Genomic DNA, 24,874 nt, shown 5'->3' on the forward strand with positions numbered 1-24,874 from the left:
CCAGGCCCAGCTAGAACAGCAATGGAAAAAGAAAGAGAAGGCGTACCAGGCCGGGCTGGAGGCCCATCACCAGAAAGACTTGGCAGTGAAGGACCGGGCCCGCAAGGACCCCAGCGCTCATCAGGCCCCGCGCAGGCAGGGCATCGTCAGCGCCTTTAAGCTCCGTGGAGGCTGGGGCTTTATTAAGGAGCCGGGCCTGTACGCCGAAGTGTTTGTTAACCGGAGGGATGTCGAGTCCCACCTGAGGGAGGGTCATCCGGATCGGGACCTCTACCCAGGGGACGAAGTCACCTACACCCAGCACTTTGGGGAGAAGGGGTGGTTCGCTTTGAATGTCCACAAGAGACAGGACCCCATGACAACCCCAACTAAGGTGCCAGCAATACGGTCCCCTGAGGAGAAGACACCATCCTGTGACCGATCCACCGTTACTACCCAGACCACGGTGGTTACTCCAACTTGCACCGTGGTAAAGACCACAACTTGCACTGTCGCAACCACCACCACTGTGGTGGCCGGAAGCCAGGCCACGGCGGTGGCTGGTGCCCAAGTTGGTGTTGGAACCAAAACGGTGGCCACCCAGACCCCTGTTTGGGACAAGGAGGCCACCTCCGGATCAGCCAGAACCTGAGTAAGCATAAATGCTTTACAAAATGTAAATAGTTAACTGTTCATCTTTCTGTGTGTCTTTCTGCTGCTACAACCCGACTAGGGTTAACTCTTAAAGGGATCCCTTAGTTTACCCGGGATTCCTATTTTTCCCTTTTTGTTTTGTTTCCTGTTTATCACTGTTGACAAGAACTGCTGGATCATGAACACTGCATGATTATAAACTTATTGTAAATAGTTTGCACCTTCTTAAAGGTGCCCCCTACTGGTTTTACAACAAAGAGAACTCTTTGCGAAGAAACTGTTCCTGGAAACAGTACAGAAATTCCTGCTGCAAACGGACTTGCAGCCTGAGAGGTTGCGCTACCTCAGAGAGACTTGGTTCCCTCTTAAAGAGAACGTTCACCAATAGCACTTAAAGTATAATGATTAGTGATGAGCGAACGTGTTCACTCGAACCTGGTGTTCGATCGGACATTAGGGCGTTCGAAGGTGTTCGGTATTCGGCCGAACATCTCGCGGTACTCGAGTGAAATCTCGTTTTTGTTTTTCTCATTTTTGGCGGTTTTTCAAGGAGCCAATCATGTTAGGTGAGCCTTCTAAGCTACTAGCATGACGTAGGGACATGTACAAGACGAGAGCAGTGAGTGGCTGGCCAGATCAGGTGACCTGACCAGCCAATAGACTGCTTTCATTATGTTCGGCGCTATCAGCCATTTGCAGTGTGAAAGAGCATAGGGACAGACGTGCTGGGGGGACTGGGAATTGATAGGGACTAGAGCAGGGACAAAGACCAGAATTAATCAGGCAGGCAGGGTGCAGAAATCAACAGCCCTTGTCAGGGCTAATCTACGTTTACTACTACTAGTCCTCTCTTGTATTTGCTGGCTAGCTGTGTGGCAGCTGGGACCAGGAGTGCAGCGGCCGCCATCTTAGCTGCGCACTCACTGTCTCAGTGCCAAGTCTCAATCTCAGTCTCCAAGTCAATCTTTATAGGCATTAGGCATTAGGCAGGGATCGTGTGTGCATTAGGCTGGGCTTTATAGTGCGGCGTCCGCCATTTTGGGCGAACGCCGCACTATTAGAATATCGGCTGCTGGATGTTCCTCAGACTCCATTTAGCCTCCAGCACACGCTGTCTGTAACCTCATTTGTGCTGCTGTCTGGGACTTGTAGTGCCTCAGACTCCAGCACACGCTGTAACCTCATTTGTGCTGCTGTCTGGGACTTGTAGTGCCTCAGACTCCAGCACACGCTGTAACCTCATTTGTGCTGCTGTCTGGGACTTGTAGTGCCTCAGACTCCGTAGAGTGGTACAGCACACGCTGTCACCTCATTTAATAATAATAATATTAATTAATAACAATAATTAATAAATTAAAAAAGGAAATATTTGCGGCCTAAAAATAAAACCGCATAAGATATAAAAATGCATTTTTGAGTGATACAGATATACCACACCTGGCCCAAAAATATTTGTTTAGCGTACACATAAGCGCAGTGTACAGAATACGCAATTCTGCCACATATATAGTATATATATATAGTATAGAATACCCTACATTCTAATCCAAGGTTTTGTGTGTCCAAAAAACCGCATTAGATAAAAATTGCATTTTTATAGCACGCCATATCTAATAGTTAAAGAAATAAAGGGTATTTGATGTGAAGAAATACCACAAATATAAACACAGTTTTATATCTGTTACTGGTACCCAAGTTTTGTGGTCCAAAAATAAGCTCTGTATTTAGTGACTAGGCCTGTGGCCAGTTTTGTGCACGCCATATCTAATAGTTACATAAAGAAGGGGTATTTGATCTGAAGAAATACCACAAATATAAAACACAGTTTTATATCTGTTACTGATACACATCAGTTTGCTGTAAACCAAGGTTTGGTTGCATAAAATACGCTCTTTACCGAATAGTCCTTTTTGCAACACGCAATATATCCTCTGTTTGGACAAATAGAGTGTATTTCACCTTCATAACTAGCTTTTCTAGCATAACCTTTACAATGGTGAACCCCAGGGGTAAGGGACGAGGACGAGGACGTGGTCGTGGGCGTCAAAGTGAGGTTGCAGGCAGAGGCCGTAGTCCTGGGCAGGGTGACACAGTACCTGCTTCTGATGGAGCACTGGAACGCCGCAGAGTACCCTTTTCTAGCTTCCTGTCCCAATTTACAGTGTCACGTGGCACACCCCTATTGGATCCCCAGCAGTGCGAACAGGTGATCAACTGGATAGCGGATAATGCATCCAGTAGTTTATCCACCGCCCAGTCTTCCACGCAGTCCACCAACGCTAGCCAAGGGAGTGGACCTCAGGATCTTTCAGCTCAACCTCCTCCCGCCCAGCCTGGCCCCTCCTTGGAAATTAGTGATTCAAATCCTGCATACTCCCAGGAACTGTTTTCCCAACCCTTCCTAGATTCACAAAGCACTGCTGAGCAGCAACCTGACCAGTGGGTCTGTCCCGATGCCCAAAATAGAGAGGTTTCCCAGTCTGTGGGTGATGAAAGTGGGGATTTACAAATAGTCTGTGGAGAGGTGTCTGAGGATGAGACACGGGTGTCAGACAGTGAGGTGCTTGTCAGTGCAGTAATTCCCAGGGGGGAGCAGGCTGATGAATGGGAGGAGGAGGAGCCGGTGGATGATGAGGTGACTGACCCCAGCTGGGTTGTTAGGCCTAGTCAAGAGAGTGCTTCGGAGGGGGAGGCAAGTGTAACATCAGAAAACGTTGCAAGAGGTAGACGTGCGACCAGAGGGAGAGGCAGGGCCAGAGTAATTTCATCAGACAGAGGTTCAACAAGTGAACCAGTTTGGTCGAGGCCTCGGTGTTCTAAAGTCTGGAGCTTCTTTAAAGAAAGTGAGGAGGACCGACGGACTGTGTTGTGCAACCTGTGCCACACCAAGCTCAGTAGGGGAGCCACCACTAGCAACCTAAGCACTACCAGCATGCGCAGGCATATGAGTGCTAAACACCCAACTCATTGGAATCAAGGCCGTTCACCTCCTTCTGGTCGCACCGCTGCTCCTTCCCCTGTGTCACATGCTGGCTCTGCCAGTAACTCCCCAGCCCAGGAGCCCGGCACCAGCGACTCCCGCCATGCAACCACCCCTGCACCTTCACCATCCCCCCCACAATCCACCAATGTGTCCCAGCGCAGTGTTCAGCTGTCTTTGCATGAAACATTTGAGCGCAAGCGCAAATATGCCTCCACCCACCCACATGCACAGGCCTTAAATGTCCACGTCTCCAAACTCCTGAGTTTGGAGATGCTGCCCTACAGGCTGGTGGAGACGGAGGCATTCCGCAACCTGATGGCGGTGGCTGCCCCTCGCTACTCCGTCCCAAGCCGCCACTATTTTTCTCGATGTGCCGTCCCAGCACTACACCAGCACGTGTCTCAGAACATCAACCGTGCCCTGACCAACGCGGTTACAGAAAAGGTCCACTTAACCACGGACACGTGGACCAGTGCTGGGGGGCAGGGACACTATATCTCCCTGACGGCACATTGGATTAATTTGGTTGAGGCTGGGACAGAGTCTGAACCGGGGTCAGCTCATGTGTTGCCCACACCCAGGATTGCGGGGCCTACCTCGGTGACTGTTTCCCAGGATTACTATACTTCTCCCCCCTCCTCCTCCTCCTCCTCCTCCTCCTCCACAAACACCACTTGTAAATTTCCATCCGTGGACACGCCACCTTCAGTCGGCAGCTGCAGTCGCAGCAGGACCGCAGTGGGCAAGCGCCAGCAGGCGGTGCTAAAACTGCTGAGCTTAGGTGACAAGAGGCACACTGCCCAGGAGCTGTTACAGGGCATGACGGCTCAGACGGATCTTTGGCTGGCGCCGCTGAACCTGAAAGCAGGCATGGTCGTGTGTGACAACGGGCGTAATCTGGTGGCGGCTCTGCAACTGGGCAGACTCACACACGTTCCATGCCTTGCCCACGTGTTCAATCTGGTGGTTCAGCGGTTCCTCAAGACCTACCCCAATCTGTCAGATTTGCTCACCAAGGTGAGACGCATCTGTGCCCATTTCCGCAAATCCACCACTGATGCTGCCACCCTGAGGGCAGTGCAACGGCGCTTACAACTGCCAGCTCACCGACTGTTGTGCGACGTGCCAACGAGATGGAATTCCACCCTACACATGTTAAACAGGGTTTACCAGCAGCGCAGAGCCATTGTAGACTGTCAGATGACCACTTCCACCAGAACCGGTAGTCAAGTTAGTCAGCTTCCTCAAATCTACAATGAGGAGTGGACGTGGATGTCTGATATATGTAAGGTGTTAAGCCACTTTGACGAGTCAACACTGATGGTCAGCGGGGATGACGCCATAATCAGCGTCACCATCCCGCTGCTTTGTCTGCTGAAAAAATCATTGCTCAGCATGAAGTCTGAGGCGCATCGATTGTCACAGGAGATGGGGGAAGAAGAGTTGACTGAGAGCCAGAACACCAGCCAGTCTGTTTCTCAGAGTGTAACTGAGGAGGGGGAGGAGGAAGATGAGGATGAAGAGGAGGAGACTGTGGGCGAGACTGAAGACGGTACCCATTCCCTCTTCTCAGTTCAGCGTGTTTGGGCTGAGGAGGAGGAGTTGGAGGAGGAGGAGGAGGAGGAAATGGAGAGTCGGCCTGTTGCGGAGGGGGAATTCTTACGTGTTGGGACTCTGGCGCACATGGCTGACTTCATGTTAGGCTGCCTTTCCCGTGACCCTCGCGTGAGAAAAATATTTTCCACCAGCGATTACTGGGTGTTCACCCTCTTGGACCCCCGGTACAAGCACAACTTTTCCACTCTAATTCCTATAGAGGAAAGGAGTATGAGACTGCATCAATACCAACTGGCCCTGGTGCACAAGCTGAAAATAGCCTTCCCATCTGACACCGCTAGCGGCAGAGGACGTGGTTCTGAGGGCCAACAAGCGAGGGAGAGGAGGGGAGCAGGCAGCTTGTCAAGCGCTGGCAGAGGATCAATCTCCAAGGCCTTTGCCAGTTTTATGTCACCCATGCAAGAGTATGCCACCAATCCACAGTCTAGACAGAGTAGAGGCGAGATTTACAGAAAGATGGTGAAGGACTACCTAGGTGACCATACCAACGTCCTGCATGATCACTCTGCTCCATACAACTACTGGGTTTCAAAGCTGGACACGTGGCCAGAACTGGCACTGTACGCCTTGGAGGTGCTGGCTTGCCCTGCCGCTAGCGTGTTGTCAGAGCGGGTCTTCAGTGCAGCTGGTGGCATCATCACCGATAAGCGTACACGCCTGTCAACTGACAGCGCTGACAGGCTGACGCTTATCAAGATGAATAAAGCATGGATTTCTACAGATTTCCACTCGCCACCGTGTTAAAGCAGCTCAAACTGAAGTCTGTCATGTCACCGTGCCACTCTCCGTGCTGACGCTGCTGACGCCTCCACATGCTGGGTCTTCGCTACCTCCAAACTATGTAATTGTGCCACTCTGTGGCCTCAATGTGTAAGGAATGATGCTGCTGCCGCCTCCTCAAGGGTCCGTCACCGTGCCACTCTCCGTGCTGACGCCTCCACATGCTGGGTCTTCGCTACCTCCAAACTATGTAAATGTGCCACTCTGTGGCCTCAATGTGAAAGGAATGATGCTGCTGCCGCCTCCTCAAGGGTCCGTCACCGTGCCACTCTCCGTGCTGACGCCTCCACATGCTGGGTCTTCGCTACCTCCAAACTATGTAATTGTGCCACTCTGTGGCCTCAATGTGTAAGGATTAAGGAATGATGCTGCTGCCGCCTCCTCAAGGGTCCGTCACCGTGCCACTCTCCGTGCTGACGCCTCCACATGCTGGGTCTTCGCTACCTCCAAACTATGTAATTGTGCCACTCTGTGGCCTCAATGTGTAAGGAATGATGCTGCTGCCGCCTCCTCAAGGGTCCGTCACTGTGCCGCTCTCCGGCCTGATGCTGCCTCCGCATGCCGTGCCCATAGCTGCCATGCTGTGTCAGGCTCAATTTCGGTGTGTTTCACCTGCTACCTCATCAAAGTGGGTCACTCTGTCACCACAAAGCTGTTGGCCATAATTTGGCGTAATGGTGCATTTGGGCAGCCTCAGAGGCAACTATGCATGCTGCCCCTGCTGTTTCCTGTCCATTCCAGTGTTGTTTCCATCATTTTCTGAGCTTCCCAGGTTTTTAGGCGACCTTCCCTGTGCAGAGCTTTGGTCCCGCTGAAAAATGTTCGAGTCTCCCATTGACTACAATGGGGTTCGTTATTCGAAACGAACACTCGAACATCGGGAGATGTTCGACTCGAACAACGAGCACCCGAACATTTTAGTGTTCGCTCATCACTAATAATGATGCCTTAAAAGAAGTAAAAATAATGCTTGTATGTAAAAGTTATATGTAGTCAGTTAGTTGATTGTAGGAAATGTTTAATAATGTGTTAGAGAATGAGGACAGGAAGTGAACCCGTACGGGGTTAATTGGTGAGTATTCCTAGGAGCCATACAGAGATGGCTCAGTGATCTTGTGCTGAGAGAAGGTTGATATACTGGGCTATACTGTGTATAGAAAGAGAAAGGAAGAAGGCCCAGATGAGGAATGGGGCGGTCCTGCAAACAGCGAGAAGCAGTAGGCCTGGGGCAGATAGACAGGCGGTCTTGCGAATGTAAAGTTGGAAAATGAAGAAAAGTTGATTGACATTGTAGTGTTTTATGAGTAAGCCTTTAGTGTATTCAGCTTATACGTCCTTAGAGGCAAAGTTACATTATTGTTCAGTGATTGCACTAAGTAGAATACCCGGTTGGGTAATAGAAGTTATTTATAGTCTGTTATTTAAAATGTTTAACCATGTTTGTAACGTTCAAGAGTCCTCACCTCTCATAAAGGGAAGCACTGTTCTTATTACTTATTACTTGTTATTGCATTTCAAAAATTGTGTGTCTTTTTGCTGACATGTATTGTTGTTTTCTTCCCAGTCCAGGAGTACTGGATTTAACCGGGGGGGGGGGGAGTGCAGCGCCCCAGAGTCCTGGTCGTTGCAGTACTGATGCTCCGCCGCTAAGGGGGGTGTTGGTACGTCTGATGGCACTGAAGGAGTTCACCTGACCAGGTATCACAGACACCAATACACTTCACAGTCTGGCCTCACGGGGGAGCTAAGGGTGCTATGTATTAGGCCACTCCTCACAATCTATTAAAACTGGGGGTTAGATAGGAAGTTAGACAGAAAGCTGACTGGGTTGGAATCAGACAACATCCTGTGGCAGAGGGTGTTGCAGGGGAAGATTCAGGGGGGTCCCTGTCAGGGGTGGGATCCTGACAGAGGCCTAGCGAACAGAAAGAACGTTACGGGACCGCGCCTGCACTTCATTGCGGCGGTACCCCAAGAAAGGACAAGAAGCGAGGTTTATTGTGAAGAGTGAGAAATGAGATCAACGCAACAAGGAGATAATACCAGTAGGAGTCGTGCTGTAAGACCGAGGCAACATCCTACTGAGGCGCGTAGCCGGTGGCCAGAAACGCCGAGGAAGTATTGAGCTCCAAGCCTTACTTCAAACCTATGGAAGGACAGTCAGTTATAGGCAGGCTGTCTCACCTAAATCACCTAAGCAGACATAGGGGGCAACTAGGCTTGAGCGAAACGGGTCGGCCATTTTCAGAAGTCGCCGACTTTTGGCAAAGTCGGGTTTCATGAAACCCGACCCGACCCCTGTGTGGGGTCGGCCATGAGGTCGGCGATCTTCTGAATCTGGTATCTGAATTCCGATACCGAGTTCCGATATGTTTGTGATATCGGAACTCGGTATCGGAATCCACATTTAAGTGTAAAATAAAGAATTAAAATAAAAAATATTGATATACTCACCTCTCCGACGCAGCCTGGACATCACCGCTGGTAACCGGCATCTTCCGTTCCTAAGAATGACGCTTGAAAGACCTTTCGAATGCTTCACGGCTTGTGATTGGTCGCGGCGGCCCACGTGACTGCTGAGCGACCAATCACAACAAGCCGTGACGTAATTCTCAGGTCCTAAATTCCTCATTCTAGGAATTTAGGCCATGAGAATTACGTCACGGCTTGTGATTGGTCGCTGAGCGGTCACGTGGGCCGCCGCGACCAATCACAAAGCCGTGACGTCATCTAAGGCCCTTCACGCGCTAATTCTTAAGAAGGAAGGCTGCCGGAAAGAAGCAGGGTGCGTCCGAGGGTGAGTATATACCTAATAGGAATATACTCACCCTCGGCTTCTTTCCGGCAGCCTTCCTTCTTAAGAATTAGCGCGTGAAGGGCCTTAGATGACGTCACGGCTCTGTGATTGGTCGCGGCGGCCCACGTGACCGCTCAGCGACCAATCACAAGCCGTGACGTAATTCTCATGGCCTAAATTCCTAGAATGAGGAATTTAGGACCTGAGAATTACGTCACGGCTTGTTGTGATTGGTCGCTCAGCGGTCACGTGGGCCGCCGCGACCAATCACAAGCCGTGAAGCATTCGAAAGGTCTTTCAAGCGCCATTCTTAGGAACGGAAGATGCCGGTTAGTACCAGGGCGCGTCAGAGGGTGAGTATATCAATATTTTTTATTTTAATTCTTTGTTTTACACTTAAATATGGATCCCAGGGCCTGAAGGAGAGTTTTCTCTCCTTCAGACCCTGGGAACCATAGTATCCCATTGCACTGCATTGGGTTTCGCGTTTCGGCCGACCCCGACCCCGACTTTTTTATAGGATCGGCCGATTTCACTCGACCCGACTTTTGAGAAAGTCGGGTTTCGTGAAACCCGACCCGATCCTATAAAAATAAAAGTCGCTCAACCCTAGGGGCAACAGTTGGAGAGGGGTGACTCTAGGGTCCCGGAAGAACTCCAGGCCTACCCGTCATACGGGTGCGTCCTAGCCATATCATCTGGGGGACGGAGAAGAACAGAATCAGTTGTGAGGGAACTTCAGTAACAGACACAACAGTTGTGAGGACTATCCCGTGGTGCTCAGCAGGGAAGGACTACAACACACAAGCGCTAGAAGGTAGGCACAGATTTCCACCTGCAAAGGGAACTCTGGAAGTGCCATTGGACCGGCCGGTCTCAGACAGCCCTGTTAACCGTACTCCGGATTGAGGATCCTGAAGCCTTCAGTAAAGAGGTAGAGAGACTGCAACCTGGTGTCCTCGTTATTCATCGCGACCTGCACCACACCACATCATTCTCAACTTTCACCGGATGCCCCTCAGCAGGGTCACGGACCGGGTCTAGCCACCGTGACCATCCCCGAATCGAGACAGAGAGGCCCGGTACCGGGTACCCCTCGGCCCTGCGACAGTGGGGGCGCTCCACAGGTAACTAATGCTCCTCAGTGCCTCTTTCACTCTGCTAGTTGTAAAAAGTAAAAAAAAAATATCTGATTTTTAACATCGAGGAAAGGATAAACTCGAGTTAAGCAGTTTTTGATAACTCTTACATCAAACATGGATTTTTGTACCCTCACGAAACCGACGTTACTGATTCAAAGAGACACATCCACAGGAGGCTCAAGATGCCGTTTACACTATGGGTTCATCTTATAATTACCACCATCTTCCGGCATTTATTTTGAACATGTACATCTTGGCTGGTAGTCCATACAGTCTGAGGACCAGACAAAAAACAAATCCTTCAGATATAATCCACCTTGTCAAAGCCGCGGTGAACATCGCTCTCCAGTGTTTGCTCAGCTTCCAGGGTCTATCATCTATTCTCTTCATTCATTTACTGTTTATTAGGGAGGTCTATGTCCCGATCACTGTGGGCACGATGACTCTCTCGTATACTTCACCTACTGGTTCACTGCCTGGCTCTGCATCTATTACTGTGTCACCATCTCTACCTTCAAGCAAATAAGGTAGCACACTGCAGCGCTAAAACATGCAAACATGAAATATGAAAACTAAACCGCATTACTGCACTAGAAATATGAAAAATGAGAGCGTTTAGCGCATAAAAAAGGCCAATTTTATGTGTACCTGGTAGCCACTTTACGGCATCTCTCTTATACCAGGTCCTATGCTTGCCTTCCTCGCTGAGAATAAACGTCTCCATGTGAATGGGTACCTGTGAAAACCTCTTCCTAGACTCATATTCTCTATCTCTGTGGAGGGGTACTGGACCTGCTGCAATTAAAACACCTGTGACTAGGAGGCGGAGTGCTCGGTCAGAAGGCTAAACCTTCAGTCATATGTTCTTCATCTGGTCAAAGAGGAACATCTCAATGCATCTACCGCGACTTCTTCTTCTGTCAGCAGCCGGTTGTTTCTTGATTACTTTTCCCACATTCTGGACGGCAACTGTGGAGGTCACTCTACAATCTGCTGTGAACATCAGCCTTTGTCCCAAAGCTATCAGTGGTACTTACCATCTTCAGCCTTTATACATACAAAGTGCGTAATTTGTGGGATGCTATGCGCCATTTCTACTTATCTCGGCTTCTGTCACGGTGACCAACTCTTCACTTATAAGACATCAATGGAAAATCAGGCAGAAGGAATCTGGATTATCCCAAACCAAAACCAGGCTCACATTAATGCCATAAGAACCACGTGGATGTTCCTTACAATTTCCATTGTATTCTACATAGGTGAGATTTTATTTTTTTCAATAAGCCCCAACCCTAAAGACCATCGTACACTTGTCAGCTGGTTGTTATTAATGTCTTTTCCAGCAGTAGACTCTCTCATTATTATCTTTGCCAACGCCAAGCTATGGAAGCCAATCATAGTTACATAGTTAAATAGTTATTAAGGTTGAAGGAAGACTTTAAGTCCATCTAGTTCAACCCATAGCCTAACATGCCCTAACATGTTGATCCAGTGGAAGGCAAAAAAAACCCATGTGGCAAGAGTAAGCTCCACCATGGGGAAAAAAATTCCTTCCCATGGATCATGGATTGTCACATTTTAGCCTATTTGAAGCTTATTTTTTCATGGGACTAGCCATAAACCTGCATATTCTGCTTGCTTATATGGAAAACCTGAAATATGGACTCTCCTGAGGTCAAAGTGATAAAGTCCTCTACACCAAGGCTCTGGTCAAAGTTTCCCTGCATGTGATGATTGTACAAAGCATATTGTTTCTTTTTTTGGATGCAATAGCTTTTCTTTTGATTTGAATTGATACTGTACATTGTTTCTCTCATTTTACTTGTATTTGCTTGTGTCTACTACTGGATGAAAAACAGTGACGTCCTTGTTGTCTGGAACTAATGCAGGAAATGGCAGCAAAGGCTCCACCAGCTCTTACTCTGCCCAGTAAGAAGCGTCCAGACTGAAGGAGATTGTAAGTGTCTCTGGTCCACCATCACCCAGACCTACTCTGCACAAAGTTCTAGGAGACGTTGCTCACAAGTCACTAACATCTCATCATTCCCAGCCTCTGACTTCCATTACTTACATACTATGCACTAACCCAACTACACATTCCTCATACATTGCGTTCAGTCACTGTCTCACTATGTATAGTTATCTGAAAATATGCATCAACCCATCCCAAAGCAATCAATTTCTTTGCCATTAATTTACAAAGTATATAAAGATAGTCTCCCATTCTGCAACCACTTTCTCATGGATGCTGTCCTCTGGCACTATGCTTCTCCGCAATCACTCAAGTAATACTGAATTTCTCTTCAGCTGGATCTCCTGAACCTCCTCCTTTCTTTGTGAAGATCTCTAAACTTGAGTTCTCAGTTCTCCAAAGCACAAGAAGTTTCAGCCTTTCATATAGTTTCTGCCACACACTGACTCACTTCCTGCCTAACAGCCTTATTATAGTCTACGAGGGTACAGAAACATTTACCGGCAGTGGATCACAGTGCCGACATTCATACACATGATTACAAGCAATATTACATTGGCATGCACACACATAAAGTAGCAACAAGAAGACACCAGAGACACATCAAGACACGTTTACGTTAGAGGAAATATCCGGAGTTCTCCTTTCTATCAGAGATTCCTGAATGAATGTTATTCAGCTCCGCGAGGGGACAACTTCCTATTTTCTCATTACTATTCCAATGATTCTTGTTCTTACATATAATATATATTTTTTCTGTGTGGGCATTAAGCTTCTTCTGAGGTATGGGATAGGTCAATGTTCCGGGATTATTGACATAAAGCAGTAGGAGAATCTTCATCACAGCCTAGAAATCTTATTAAGGCAGACATCTTTTGGGTTCCATTGACTCAGAGATAGGAGTCAGACCACAAAAGCAAAATCAGATGAGAACCATTGGAACCAGTTGTGGTTTGTGTCAGGTTCATTATCTCATTGTAGCTGAAACATATCCAGGAATAGACTTATATCCGGTATATGCACCCGTCACATTGGATGAATATCTAAGGGTTTATACTTATATCATCAGCATCTACATTATACCACTGCTGCATATTACTAGGATAATGTTAATTTTCACACTTTGGAAAATAAGTAAAATTTGAGAACTTAGCCTCCACCTGAGACATAATATCTGGTAAGAAAGAGAATCATTTCTTCGATGCCGACCTTGAGCTGACTAGTACTCCTAAGAGCCCAGTTACAAGCTGCTACAGAATTTGGTTGCTATTAACATAAAAATGGAACGGATTTGCATAACTCAGAAAAAAACAAATGTGCGTTAAACTCTTATTTTGCATAACTCACACATCAAATATGGATTCTTCTACCTTCACCTGACACAAGTTACTGATTTGAACATAGACACATCCACAGAAGGTTCGTGATGCCGTTTGTGGGATGGATGCTACTTCTGCTCTTTGGCATGTTGGACAGTTTGACAACATATATTCTGAACGTTTGTATATTGGTGGCTAGTGCCAAAAGCCTGAGGACCGGACAGAAGCGGAATCCTCCCGACCTAATCTACCTTGTCATCGGAGTGGTGAACATCGCTCTCCAGTGTTCTCTCAGTTACCAGGGTCTATTAGCTGTTTTCTCAATTTCATCCATGTTCATTCAGAAGGTCTTCGTCCCAACCATTGTGAGTACACTGACGCTCTTGTACTTCACCTACTGGCTCACTGCCTGGCTCTGTATCTATTACTGTGTCACCATCTCTACCTTCAGTCATCCATTCTTTGTGTGGTCCAAGAGGAACATCTCAATGTATCTACCGCGTCTTCTCCTTCTGTCAGCAGCTGGATGCTTCTTCATTAGTATTCCCGCCATCTGGATGGCAACTGTGGAGGTCACTCTACAATCTGTTGTGAACGGCAGCCTTGATCCCATATTTATCAGTGGGACTTACCATCTTCAGCTGACTTACATACAAACCGCCACATTTCTAGGATGCTGCGTGCCATTTCTACTTATCTTGGTGTCTATCATAGTGACCAACTCTTCACTTTTAAGACATCTATGTAAGATGAGGAAGAAAGAATCTGGATTATCCCAAACCAAAGACGAGGCTCACGTTAATGCCATAAGAACCATGTGGCGTTTCCTTACAATTTCCATTATATTCTACATAAGTGAAATTTTGTTTTTTTCAATGCCCCCGAACCCTGAAGACCCTTATACAATTTTAAGCTGGTTGATATTTATGTCTTTTCCAACAGCAGAGTCTCTCGTCATTATCTACGCTAACCCCAAGCTAAGGAGACAAGTCATGGTGAAGCTCCTATGGTTTTCCAGAAAAACATAGGTGTAAGAAATCAATGATTAGGAAGGCTCGGCCTTGTGTCAACTCTTTTGAACATTTTTTTATTGCTTTTAGTAGCATCACTTTATTTTTTCCACCATTTTCCTTGAGTGGTTGAATCCTAAACAGCGTTGAATTATTATCAATCACTAACATTTCTGTTGCTATGGTTGAGGCACATCAAGAAGCAAAATCAAAAATTCATAACACTCCACAAAGAAAAGCTAAAGAAGTTAATGAGACAAGCTCGAGAAGAATTACACAATTGCAGGAACACCAAGTCCACTGTCAACAATGTCCATTTTGATTTGTCTCACAACCTCAGATATTACAAATTAATGTCATACAATCATATGAATGATCAATTTTCAGACATTTTTTTCCAATTAAAGACTGAAAACAAAAGATCAATCTCTATCCGCACCTATGGGATAAACTAGCTTGTTTTAAGACTTTCGGATATTCCTAAAATCTACAATGCCCATTTATAAAGTGAAGAGACGATAGATTATATATTTATATTAGTGTCCATACATATATATTCATCTCTACATGTGATGCAGAGTCTTTGCTGCCTCAGAATTTACCTACAGTTTTATTAGGGATAATATAAATGATGACACGACATGTATGTATTATCTATGTTTATATGTTCAATAAAGGAATTATTCTGATACCACAATATATCTCCCTTTTTTTCCTGTTTTTTGATCTCTCTTCAGGGCTATATTTTCTGTGGACAGTATTCCACATGATACCTTTACCGTGAGATTGATCTTTTGTTTTCGGTCTATGTTATTGCTCCATAGGATATAATGGGAGAATAGTGTTGAGCGTTCCGATACCGCAAGTATCGGGTATCGGCCGATACTTGCAGTATCGGAATTCCGATACCGAGATCCCATACTTTTGTGGTATCGGGAATCGGTATCGGGATTAATATCAATGTGTAAAATAAAGAATTAAAATAAAAAATAGGGATATACTCACCTCTCCGGCGGCCTCTGGCGGTTACCGCCGTAACCGGGAGCCGTTGTACCTAAGAATGCGCGCTTGAAGGGCCTTAGATGAGGTCACTGCGCTCTGATTGGTTGCTTAGCGGTCGCGTGACCGCTACGCGACCAATCACAAAGCCGTGACGTCACCTAAGGTCTTTCAAGCGCTTGATACTTGGTGTCCCATTGACTTGTATGGGTATCGGGTATCGGTATCGGATTAGATCCGATACTTTGCCGGTATCGGCCGATACTTTCCGATACTTTCAAGTATCGGACGGTATCGCTCAACACTATGGGAGAAACAATCTAATTTATGAGGATTTTTAGATTGTTATTTTTGTTTTCCAATGTATCTATTCAAAGAATGCTCCAGCATGTTGATGACTGGAATAGTGATGGTGATGACAGCATCGTCAGCGCTAACCATCTTAGTAGCCATTTCAAAACTGTGCAGAAGGGTGCAGAGGTCCTTCATATGCGCTTACTCCGTAAGCATGATTTGCACCACGTCCGGACTGCGTTGGCCCAGAATATGCAAAAGTACATACTGCATCAGGGCTTGTCGCTGCTGCAACAGTTGCTGCAACATGTGCAGATTGGAATTCCACTGTGCAGGAACATTGCAAATCAAACAGTTGATCGGTAGGCCGAAAGACCTCTGTACTGATGCAAGTTGATGACCTGTGGGGAGCGATTGGTGGCAGTGAGCACACAGCGACCATGCTTTCTGCAGCAGCATGTCCAGTCAGGGAGAGAGGTGAAGAAATTGCTGTACCACCAGGTTGAGGATATGAGACATGCAAAGCACCTTTGTGAGGTTGCCTCAGTGTAGAGCTGCCACCAGGTTTGCACTGTTATCACACATGTCCTTGCCTGGCTCCAGGTTCAGTGGAGACAGCCATTGCTCTTTCTAGGCCAGGATAGTTGTCCACAACTCTTGAGCTGTGTGACTTCTATCTCTAAAGGTACCTTCACACTAAGCGACGCTGCAGCGATACAGACAACGATGCCGATCGCTGCAGCGTCGCTGTTTGGTCGCTGGAGAGCTGTCACACAGACCGCTCTCCAGCGACCAACGATGCCGAGGTCCCCAGATAACCAGGGTAAACATCGGGTTGCTAAGTGCAGGGCCGTGCTTGGTAACCCGATGTTTACCCTGGTTACCAGTGTAAAAAGTAAAAAAACAAACAGTACATACGCACCTTCGCGTCCCCCGTAGTCCGCTTCCCTGCACTGACTGAGCTCCGGCCCTAACAGCAGAGCGGTGATGTCACCGCTGTGCTCTGCTTTCACTTTACGGCCGGCGCTCAGTCAGTGCAGGAAGCGGACGGCGGGGGACGCGAAGGTGAGTATGTACTGTTTGTTTTTTTACATTTTACACTGGCAACCAGGGTAAACATCGGGTTACTAAGCGCGGCCCTGCGCTTAGTAACCCGATATTTATTTTGGTTACCATTGTAAAACATCGCTGGTATCGTTGCTTTTGCTGTCAAACACAACGATACACGGCGATCTGACGACCAAATAAAGTTCTGAACTTTAACCAACGACCAGCGATATCACAGCAGGATCCTGATCGCTGCTGCCTGTCACACTCAACGATATCGCTAGCCAGGACGCTGCAACGTCACGGATCGCTATCGATATCGTTTAGTGTGAAGGTACCTTATGGCATATTAATTTTAACACTGCCTGATTGTAGTGAGCCCTGGCTGCGCAGTACGGAGTTGGGGGAGGTTCTATCTGCACTGTTGGAACACATGTCAGATTAAGGAAGAGGTTGAGGGCACAGGTGGAGGCCCTAGAGGAGACGGTGGAGCCAAAAGCAGTGGAGGAAGTGTTAGATACATAGGTTTGTTCTGCAAGCCTAGGTGATTCAAAGACTTGTGGAGCAGCCCCTTGACCACCTGCCCCCACAGCCACTAGAGTTACCCAGTGCCCAGTCAGTGAGATGTAACGCCTCTGCTCATGTTTGAACGTCGAGGTGTCAGTGGCGAAATGCACCCAGGCAGACATAGATTTTTCATGGAACAGGTGATGTTACCTGAGACATGCTGGTGTAGTGCAGGCACATCTTTCTTAGAGAAGTAATGTCGACTGGGCAACTGGCAATGGGGGACTGCGACGACCGTCTACTATCTGAAACCATCTGTATTCACCAGGCAGAAAGGCAGGTTTTCTGTGGCAAACAGATTAGAGATAATAGAGTTCAAGCTCTTAGCTTTGGCATGTGTAGGAGGAAACATTCTTTTACTTGACAAACACAGCAGGACCGAGGGCTGGCTGCTGTTCTGCGAGAGGGTGTAGTACTGGGAACAGGAAAAACTGCTGGAATGTAAGTGAGGTGCAGGCGGAGATGTTTTGGTGGATTGAGAGAGATGTGTTGTGCTAGGTGACACAAAAGCAGCAGTCATGTCCACTTTTGTAACAGCTTACGGGCTCTCCTCAACCCAACTGTAGGGGTAAGTAATTGGAGTTTCTACGGCTGGAGATCTTAATGAGAAGACTTGGCATGGTGACGAAGGAGGAAGAAACAGCAGGTGCGATTGATTGGATGAATGGTGGTTGGTGAGGCCCACTAGTCTGCATTTTAGTGTCGTGAGATTTCTACACTAAGGCATGTTGATCATGCATGTGCCGGTTCATGCATGTAGTTGTCAAATTATTGCAATTTTTGACCTGAGTTGGGTCATCCTTTGCATTCTCAGCAAAGGTTCAGGATAGGCAACCGTTGCCACCCCTGTGAACCACACACTCACAACTGGTGCTGGCCACAGCCAGAGTTTGGGCTGAGGATGCAGTGCTTGTCATGGTTGCATCACTTTGCTTCTGTGTTGGAAGCCACAACGTAACCTCCTCATCCTCCATCTCCTCTGCCGAGATTTGCATTAACAAAAAGTGGGATCAACAACCTCATAGTCATCCTCTCTATTCTCACACTCCTTACCCTGAGAGTCACCCTCTTCCTCTTTCTGCCCTGACATCACAGTACAGATGGCATGCACCTCTGGTATCTGAGTGTCATCAGAATCACCTCCACCCTCAGTGGTTAACGTCTGGTGACTAGGGTCTTGATTCTGCTTGGACCCTACTTCATCCAGCCCAAGATCCAACATGGTTCCCCACAGACAGTTGGGAGATTGAAAATTTGTGACGCCGGGGGAAACAAGGGTGATTGGGGTGCTACCGCTGAGGATTGTACTATGTGTGATGTTAACGTGGAGTAAGAGGAGGAGAGACCACAGGAGGCAGCACTTGCCATCCACTGGAGCACATGCTCTTTTTGTCCCTCATCAACAAGACATATCGTTGTGTGGTTGCCATGGAAAAAGAGTGGCGTAGCCCTTCCAGTAGCACAGGTTGTCAGGGGTCTTTGAATAGGATGAGACAGTGTTTGTTCAGTTGAGCTTTCATTAACATTAACACCTAACCGATGTACATATCAGACACCAAACCTATTCCCCTTCCACTAGGACCTCACTTTTTCCCACTCATGTCCTATGTACCCTTCCCCTCTTGTACCCTGCTGTTTAACAACCTTAGGCTCACAGCTGTCAGTCACCTGTCACTAAATGAAAAATCATTATTTATTTTCATAGCTAGTGTCCCTGAACAACACTGTTAAACCTAATGATTTTTATGTGGCAATCTGGCCTTCTGATTTGTCACTGAAACACAGTTTTATCAGAAATGATTTGGATTAACTAGTTGGGCCTCCTGGATGCACCCCGATATTAGGACTAATGATTTTTAAGTGGAAGTCTGGCCTTCTGATTAGCCACTGAAGCACAGTTTTATAAGAAATGATTTGGAGTAGCTAATAGGTCTTCTGGAGACTGCCACACAGTTTTTGCACAATCTAGTTAGATGCTGGATGATCCATTTCACACTGGACAGGATTCTTTCTAGATAAAAGACAAGTTCACTTGCAGCATTATCAGGAGCGGCTTCTCTTCACTGTGACACTGAGAAAATGGCACCAGCAAAACAAGATGTCCTCTTTTTATATAGCCAAGGACATGTGACTTCAGCACCCAATCACAGAAGACCTTGTGTCATGACGTTGTGGATGGTTTCTGCACCCCGATTGGCTGCCAGGAATCAACAAACAAAAAGTTAAGGGGAAAAAAAGGCATGTGCCGCTCCTGCTTCGTTTGCTCCTCTAACCTCTTCACACCCCCTCACTTCATCAAACATGTCCCCCCGTCCTCCCTGCTCATCATACAGCACCACTATCTGAGCCAAAATCATAACAAAAGCATTAGTGGAAACGCGAACTGTGCCCGAATTTTGCCGACTTTGACCAAAAATGCTCATGAAACCGAACAGTAATCTGATTGTGCTACATTAGAGCTGAATTTGAGATTGGTGAAGTTTGCCCATCTCTACATGGGAGTATTAGGAATTGCTCAGTTTGAGCAACGAGCACCCGAGCAATTTAGTGCTCACTCCTATTGTGACTTCAAAAAGGAGCTGCCAGCAGTGGATCTTGATGATTTGTATGCCAAATGTGCATTTATTTATTATGCTTTGTTTGCATAGCGCTATCTTATTCCGCAGTGCATTTAGTGTTGCAGAACATTCCTCAGTCAATTATTTCTGCACATTGCTCATATTTGATACTAAATAAATCTAGATTTTTTTTAACACTTTGTTTCCATTTCTTTCATCATTGCTTATGTGATTTCCAAAATTATCACCGAAAAAAATCAGATACCAGCGTCTTATATTAACTTAATTCACCGAAAAGAGACACTATATTTTCAGATAATCAATAACCAATAATAAAACTTAACTTTTAATAAATATTGATAAGATACAAACAACAAACAACAATCATGACCTAAAAACATGTATGGCTGCAAACAAAGATACAGGGTGCTCAATCTCCCTGGAGGGCTTATCTAACTAGTCCCTACCTTGCAGCAGAGGTTGGCACCCTAATAATCCTTCGCAATGGCGCCCCTGCTCAACGTAGGCTGCCCTATCTGTCCCTAATAGACCCTATCGTGCAGGAAGATAGTACAACAGCATGCAGCAGTCCATACACTAAAGACAGCACAACAAAAATAATTTTTGAGCAAAAAAAAATAAAAAATATATATATATATATATATATATATAGTATGGTGTACCTATGAGTGTATAATACAATACATCAGTCACTTATTTATATATGTACACCATACAATAACAGGACCTGTGCCATTCGTGTTATAAACACTTCAACATTGCACTTTAGAACCGGCCCGTTCTGCAACTAAATAACCTGCACTGTACCTTCAGGATAAACAGCCTATTTGCGGGGGTTGGCGCCCTAGATACCTGCACAGATGGCGCCCCCGCTCCAGTCGACTGTCCCTAAACAAAAACCTGTACCATATATCAAATATCAAATTACAAAGCTAATTAGTTAGCTCAAAAAATACCAGGTAAAGTGCACAGCAGAATAAAGTGCAGAAAATAGTGCAATAATGCAATATAAATACATAAAAAATGCTCAATACCAACTACCAAAATAATTTACATTAGGAAATGTTGAGTCCTTATCAGTCCCCGGCTTACTAATATAGGAATCCAAGTAATGACACGCAGCACAAGAGTTGTGTGATCATATGCAGGGATCGCCCAGGAGCGCATCTGACTCACTGGGCTCACCCCTCCTGTTTATATAGGAATGAGATAAGCATTTACAGACATGCGTACAAGGGCTCATATTCTCTAACAAAGAGTATCTATTCTACTGATAACGTTCACTTCTGGAATGCAGGTTACAATATGGCAAAGGAATGCGTCCATAAAAGGAAATATGTCTACCTTGCTCAAGTTTCTTCATATACGTCTCTGAGTAGAGGAAGACAAAATGGATTCTTCAATCTGATCTCTACAATTCCCCCCTTTGACATATTCCTTTTATAATCTATCACAAATCCCCCTTTAACATATCCATATTTTAGATTACCACAGGGCCAAAGACAAAGCCTTTATTTTTGGTATTACACATGTACACGCTTGTATTCAATAAGAGAATCAAATCTACTATCAATTCTTCCGTTTAACTCTCACAACCTTTTCTTTGTTCTGCAATAAGTATACTAAAATATAAAAAACAAAAATTAGTACAGTAATATTAATTAGAATCACTAGAGGATAACATAAGAATGAAGAAGAAAATTTATACTCTTGCATCTATTACACAAAATTTATCTGTGCATACTGAGATACTCTTGAGCACAATCTGGAATAGTACGTATATGACTACAATAATCATAACTATATGTATTATGCTCTGCATAATCCCAGCAACCCACCCGCCGATTCCTCTGAACCAGTTGGCTGGGTTGAGAAAAGAGAAAGTATCAGACCACCAGCTATCCTTATTCTGGTCATTGTCTTTGTCATACTGATCTCTGAGTCGTTGTACGTCCTTTAATTTAAATGTCATGTACTAATTTTCTATGATGTTGTACGAATCTATTGTTCAAAGGGGTTAGAGAATTCAGTTTATCCCATGCCTCCGTTGAGGTTAATACTATTAACATCAATGTTATGAGTTTTATACTGCTCTTTTGCAATGGCTTGCATGTATCCATGATGCCTTTCCTTCAAGCTTGACTGATGTAGGTGTTGTCAACAAGACTTGGAAGGGTCCGTCAAATCTTGGTTCAAGAGCCTTTCTGGTGTGTCTTTTTACATAGACTTGATCACCTGGTTCCAACTTGTGACTTCCTTCAATGTTGTCAGGATCTGGAAGGGAAGCAAAAACTTGTGCATGCACCTTAGTTAATTGTTTCTGAAGATTTTGCACATAAGAAGTCAATGACTCAATATTTAACACAAGTTGCTGTGGAAAATAACATCCTAAATTGGCAGTCCTGCCAAACAAAATTTCATATGGAGACAGTTTAGTCTTACCCCTTGGGGTATTGCGTATTGAGTAAAGGGCCAGTGGAAGGCATTCTGTCCAAGGCTTTCCTGTTTCAGCCATGGCTTTCTCTATTTTTAATTTTAAAGTTCCATTCATGCGTTCCACCTTACCAGAACTTTGAGGATGGTACGGAGTGTGTAACTGACTTTCAACACCCAACATTTTCAGTACATTTTGAAATATTTCTCCAGTGAAATGAGTACCCCTATCTGACTCGATCACTTCAGGGAGACCGTAACGGGGTATCAGTTCGGCAACTAGCTTTACAGCAGTGTTTTTAGCTGAAGCCTTCCGAACTGGATAGGCCTCTGGCCACCCCGAGAACATGTCCACACACACCAACACATACTCATACCCATTACTTTTTGGCAGCTGGATAAAGTCTATTTGTAATCGCTGAAACGGATAGAGAGGTCGGACGTGATGCTTCATAGGGGTCTTTGTTGTCTGTCCAGGATTATGTGCCAGGCATATAGCGCATGCAGCACAATAGTCTCTTGCATAGTTGCCAAAACCTGGAGCCAACCAGACTTGCTTTGCCAGTAGTGTCATTGCATTTGCAGACACATGAGTAGGGTGGTGCAGTCCACCAACTACAATCGGGTACCAGGCTCTAGGTAGACATATTAGTCCATCTTTCTTCCAAATTCCTGCTTGTTCTTCTGCCCCTTCCTTTTTCCACCTGTCCCTCTCCTCTTCTCCTGCATCTTCCTGTGCTTGTCTCAGTCTATCTTCAGTATTTTCTGTGGGGTTTACAGTATGAACCTGCTGTAAGGGTTTGACCGCTGCTGCCTTGGCTGCTTTATCAGCCCTATCATTTCCCCTAGATTCCCTAGTGTCGAGTCTCACATGTGCAGCTACCTTAATTACTGCTACTTCTTTTGTTTCTAGTGCAGCCTCTAAGATCTGTTTGATCAGAGAAGCATGTTTTACAGGTTGGCCTGACGCTGTCATATAACCTCTAGCTCTCCAGATTACTCCAAAATCAAACACAATACCATGTGCATACCTAGAATCAGTGTATATATTAGCTGTCTGATTCTCAGCTATTTTTAGTGCTTCAATCAATGCTGTTAGTTCTGCTTCTTGTGCAGACTGTTTCGGTAGAAGCGGTTCTGCTTTGAGAGTTTCAGATTCTGACACAACTGCATACCCTGTATGAAAGTTACCTGTGTCATCTGCAAACCTACTACCGTCTATAAACAGCTCTAAATCTGGATTTTGAAGTGGTGTTTCGGATACATTGGGTAAGCCTACCGTTTCTTGTAAAATGAGCTCTGTACAATCATGTGTGTCTGTAGGGAAAAAATTTGCGTGTGGATCAGTGTCCTTATTCCCCCCTTCAGACTCGAGAGGTAGCAGTGTAGCTAAATTGAGAGTCTGAAGCCTTGCAAATGTGATAGTAGAGGGGAGCAGCAAAGAACACTGTAGCCGCAAATGTCTGGCCATGGAAATGTGTTTTGGCTGGACCTGGTTTAATATCCCATAAACATCATGCGTAGTTTGAACTGTGAGTGGATACTCTAGGACAATTTCTGATGCTTTGTCCAACAATAGTGAGACAGCAACAACTACACGTACACAGGTTGGCGCTGCTCTAGCTACGGGATCTAACCTTGCTGAAAGATATGCAATTGGTCTTTGTTTCCCTGCATGCTTCTGGGTAAGAACTCCTGTAGCATGGGAATCAACTTCTGCAGCCATAAGCTGAAATGGTTTTGTGTAGTCTGGTAGCCCTAACGCTGGAGCTGAAACAAGGGCATCTTTTAATTGTTGGAACGAAATCTGACCTTCTTTTGTCAACAAATAAGGTTCACTTTTTACACAGTCATACAGTGATTGCATTAGTTGACTGGCATGTATAATCCATTGTCTACAATGAGACACTATTCCTAAAAATGCTCGTAGCTGTTTATGATTTCTAGGCTCATTCATCTGTCTTATTGCTTCAGTTCTTTGAGGTGTAAGATGCTTTTTACCTTGAGAAATGCAATGACCTAGAAAGACCACTTTGGTCTGACAAACTTGTAGCTTTTGTCTATTCACTTTACACCCTTCTTTTCCTAGAAAACATAGTAAACTCACAGTGGACCTTTCTGCTGTTTCTAGATCTGGGCAGCAAAGTAGTAGGTCATCCACATACTGCAAAATTACTACCTGTGAATCAGGTTCAAATCTTTGAAGAACTGTTTGTAGGGCATTTGAATAAAGAGTAGGGGAGTGTATCATTCCCTGTGGAAGGCGTGTCCACGCCAACTGTTTGCCCTTAAATGTAAATGCAAACAAATGCCAACTATCTTGGTGTAAAGGAACCGAGAAAAATGCATTTGAAAGATCTATTACAGTAAACACTTGAGAACTGGCTGGTATCTGTGATAGTAACGTATGAGGATTGGGTACAACTGGGGTGATTGGATCTAGAACTTTGTTTATTTCTCTTAGATCATGTACCATACGATATTTGGGCATAGAACCCTTATCAAGAGTTCTCTTCTTGACTGGATAAAGAGGAGTGTTAGCAGGTGATTGTATCTCTACCAAAACTCCTTTCTCTCTATATCCCTCTATCTGTTTTGTAATCGCTAATTCCTGCTGGGCACTCACAGGGTATTGTCTGAGCTGTGGGAGAACAGCTCCTGGTTGCACAGATAATTTTACAGGAGAAATATGCAATAATCCC

The 24,874-nt window shown here is 45.7% G+C and overlaps 1 protein-coding gene across 1 annotated transcript; it reads left to right on the forward strand.

The window, feature by feature from the left end:
- Positions 1-13,350: 13,350 nt before the first annotated feature.
- LOC143785233 (taste receptor type 2 member 40-like) lies at positions 13,351-14,271 on the forward strand. Its single transcript, XM_077273953.1, has one exon. It carries the CDS (start codon positions 13,351-13,353, stop codon positions 14,269-14,271), a length of 921 nt encoding a protein of 306 aa, XP_077130068.1.
- The last annotated feature ends 10,603 nt before the right edge of the window (positions 14,272-24,874 follow it).

Source organism: Ranitomeya variabilis, chromosome 7, assembly GCF_051348905.1.
Source record: "Ranitomeya variabilis isolate aRanVar5 chromosome 7, aRanVar5.hap1, whole genome shotgun sequence".
Lineage (NCBI taxonomy): Eukaryota > Metazoa > Chordata > Amphibia > Anura > Dendrobatidae > Ranitomeya > Ranitomeya variabilis.

Coding starts and splice junctions, on each gene's coding strand:
- LOC143785233 (XM_077273953.1), top strand. CDS start 13,351: ATGCCGTTTGTGGGATGGATGCTACTTCTGCTCTTTGGCATGTTGGAC.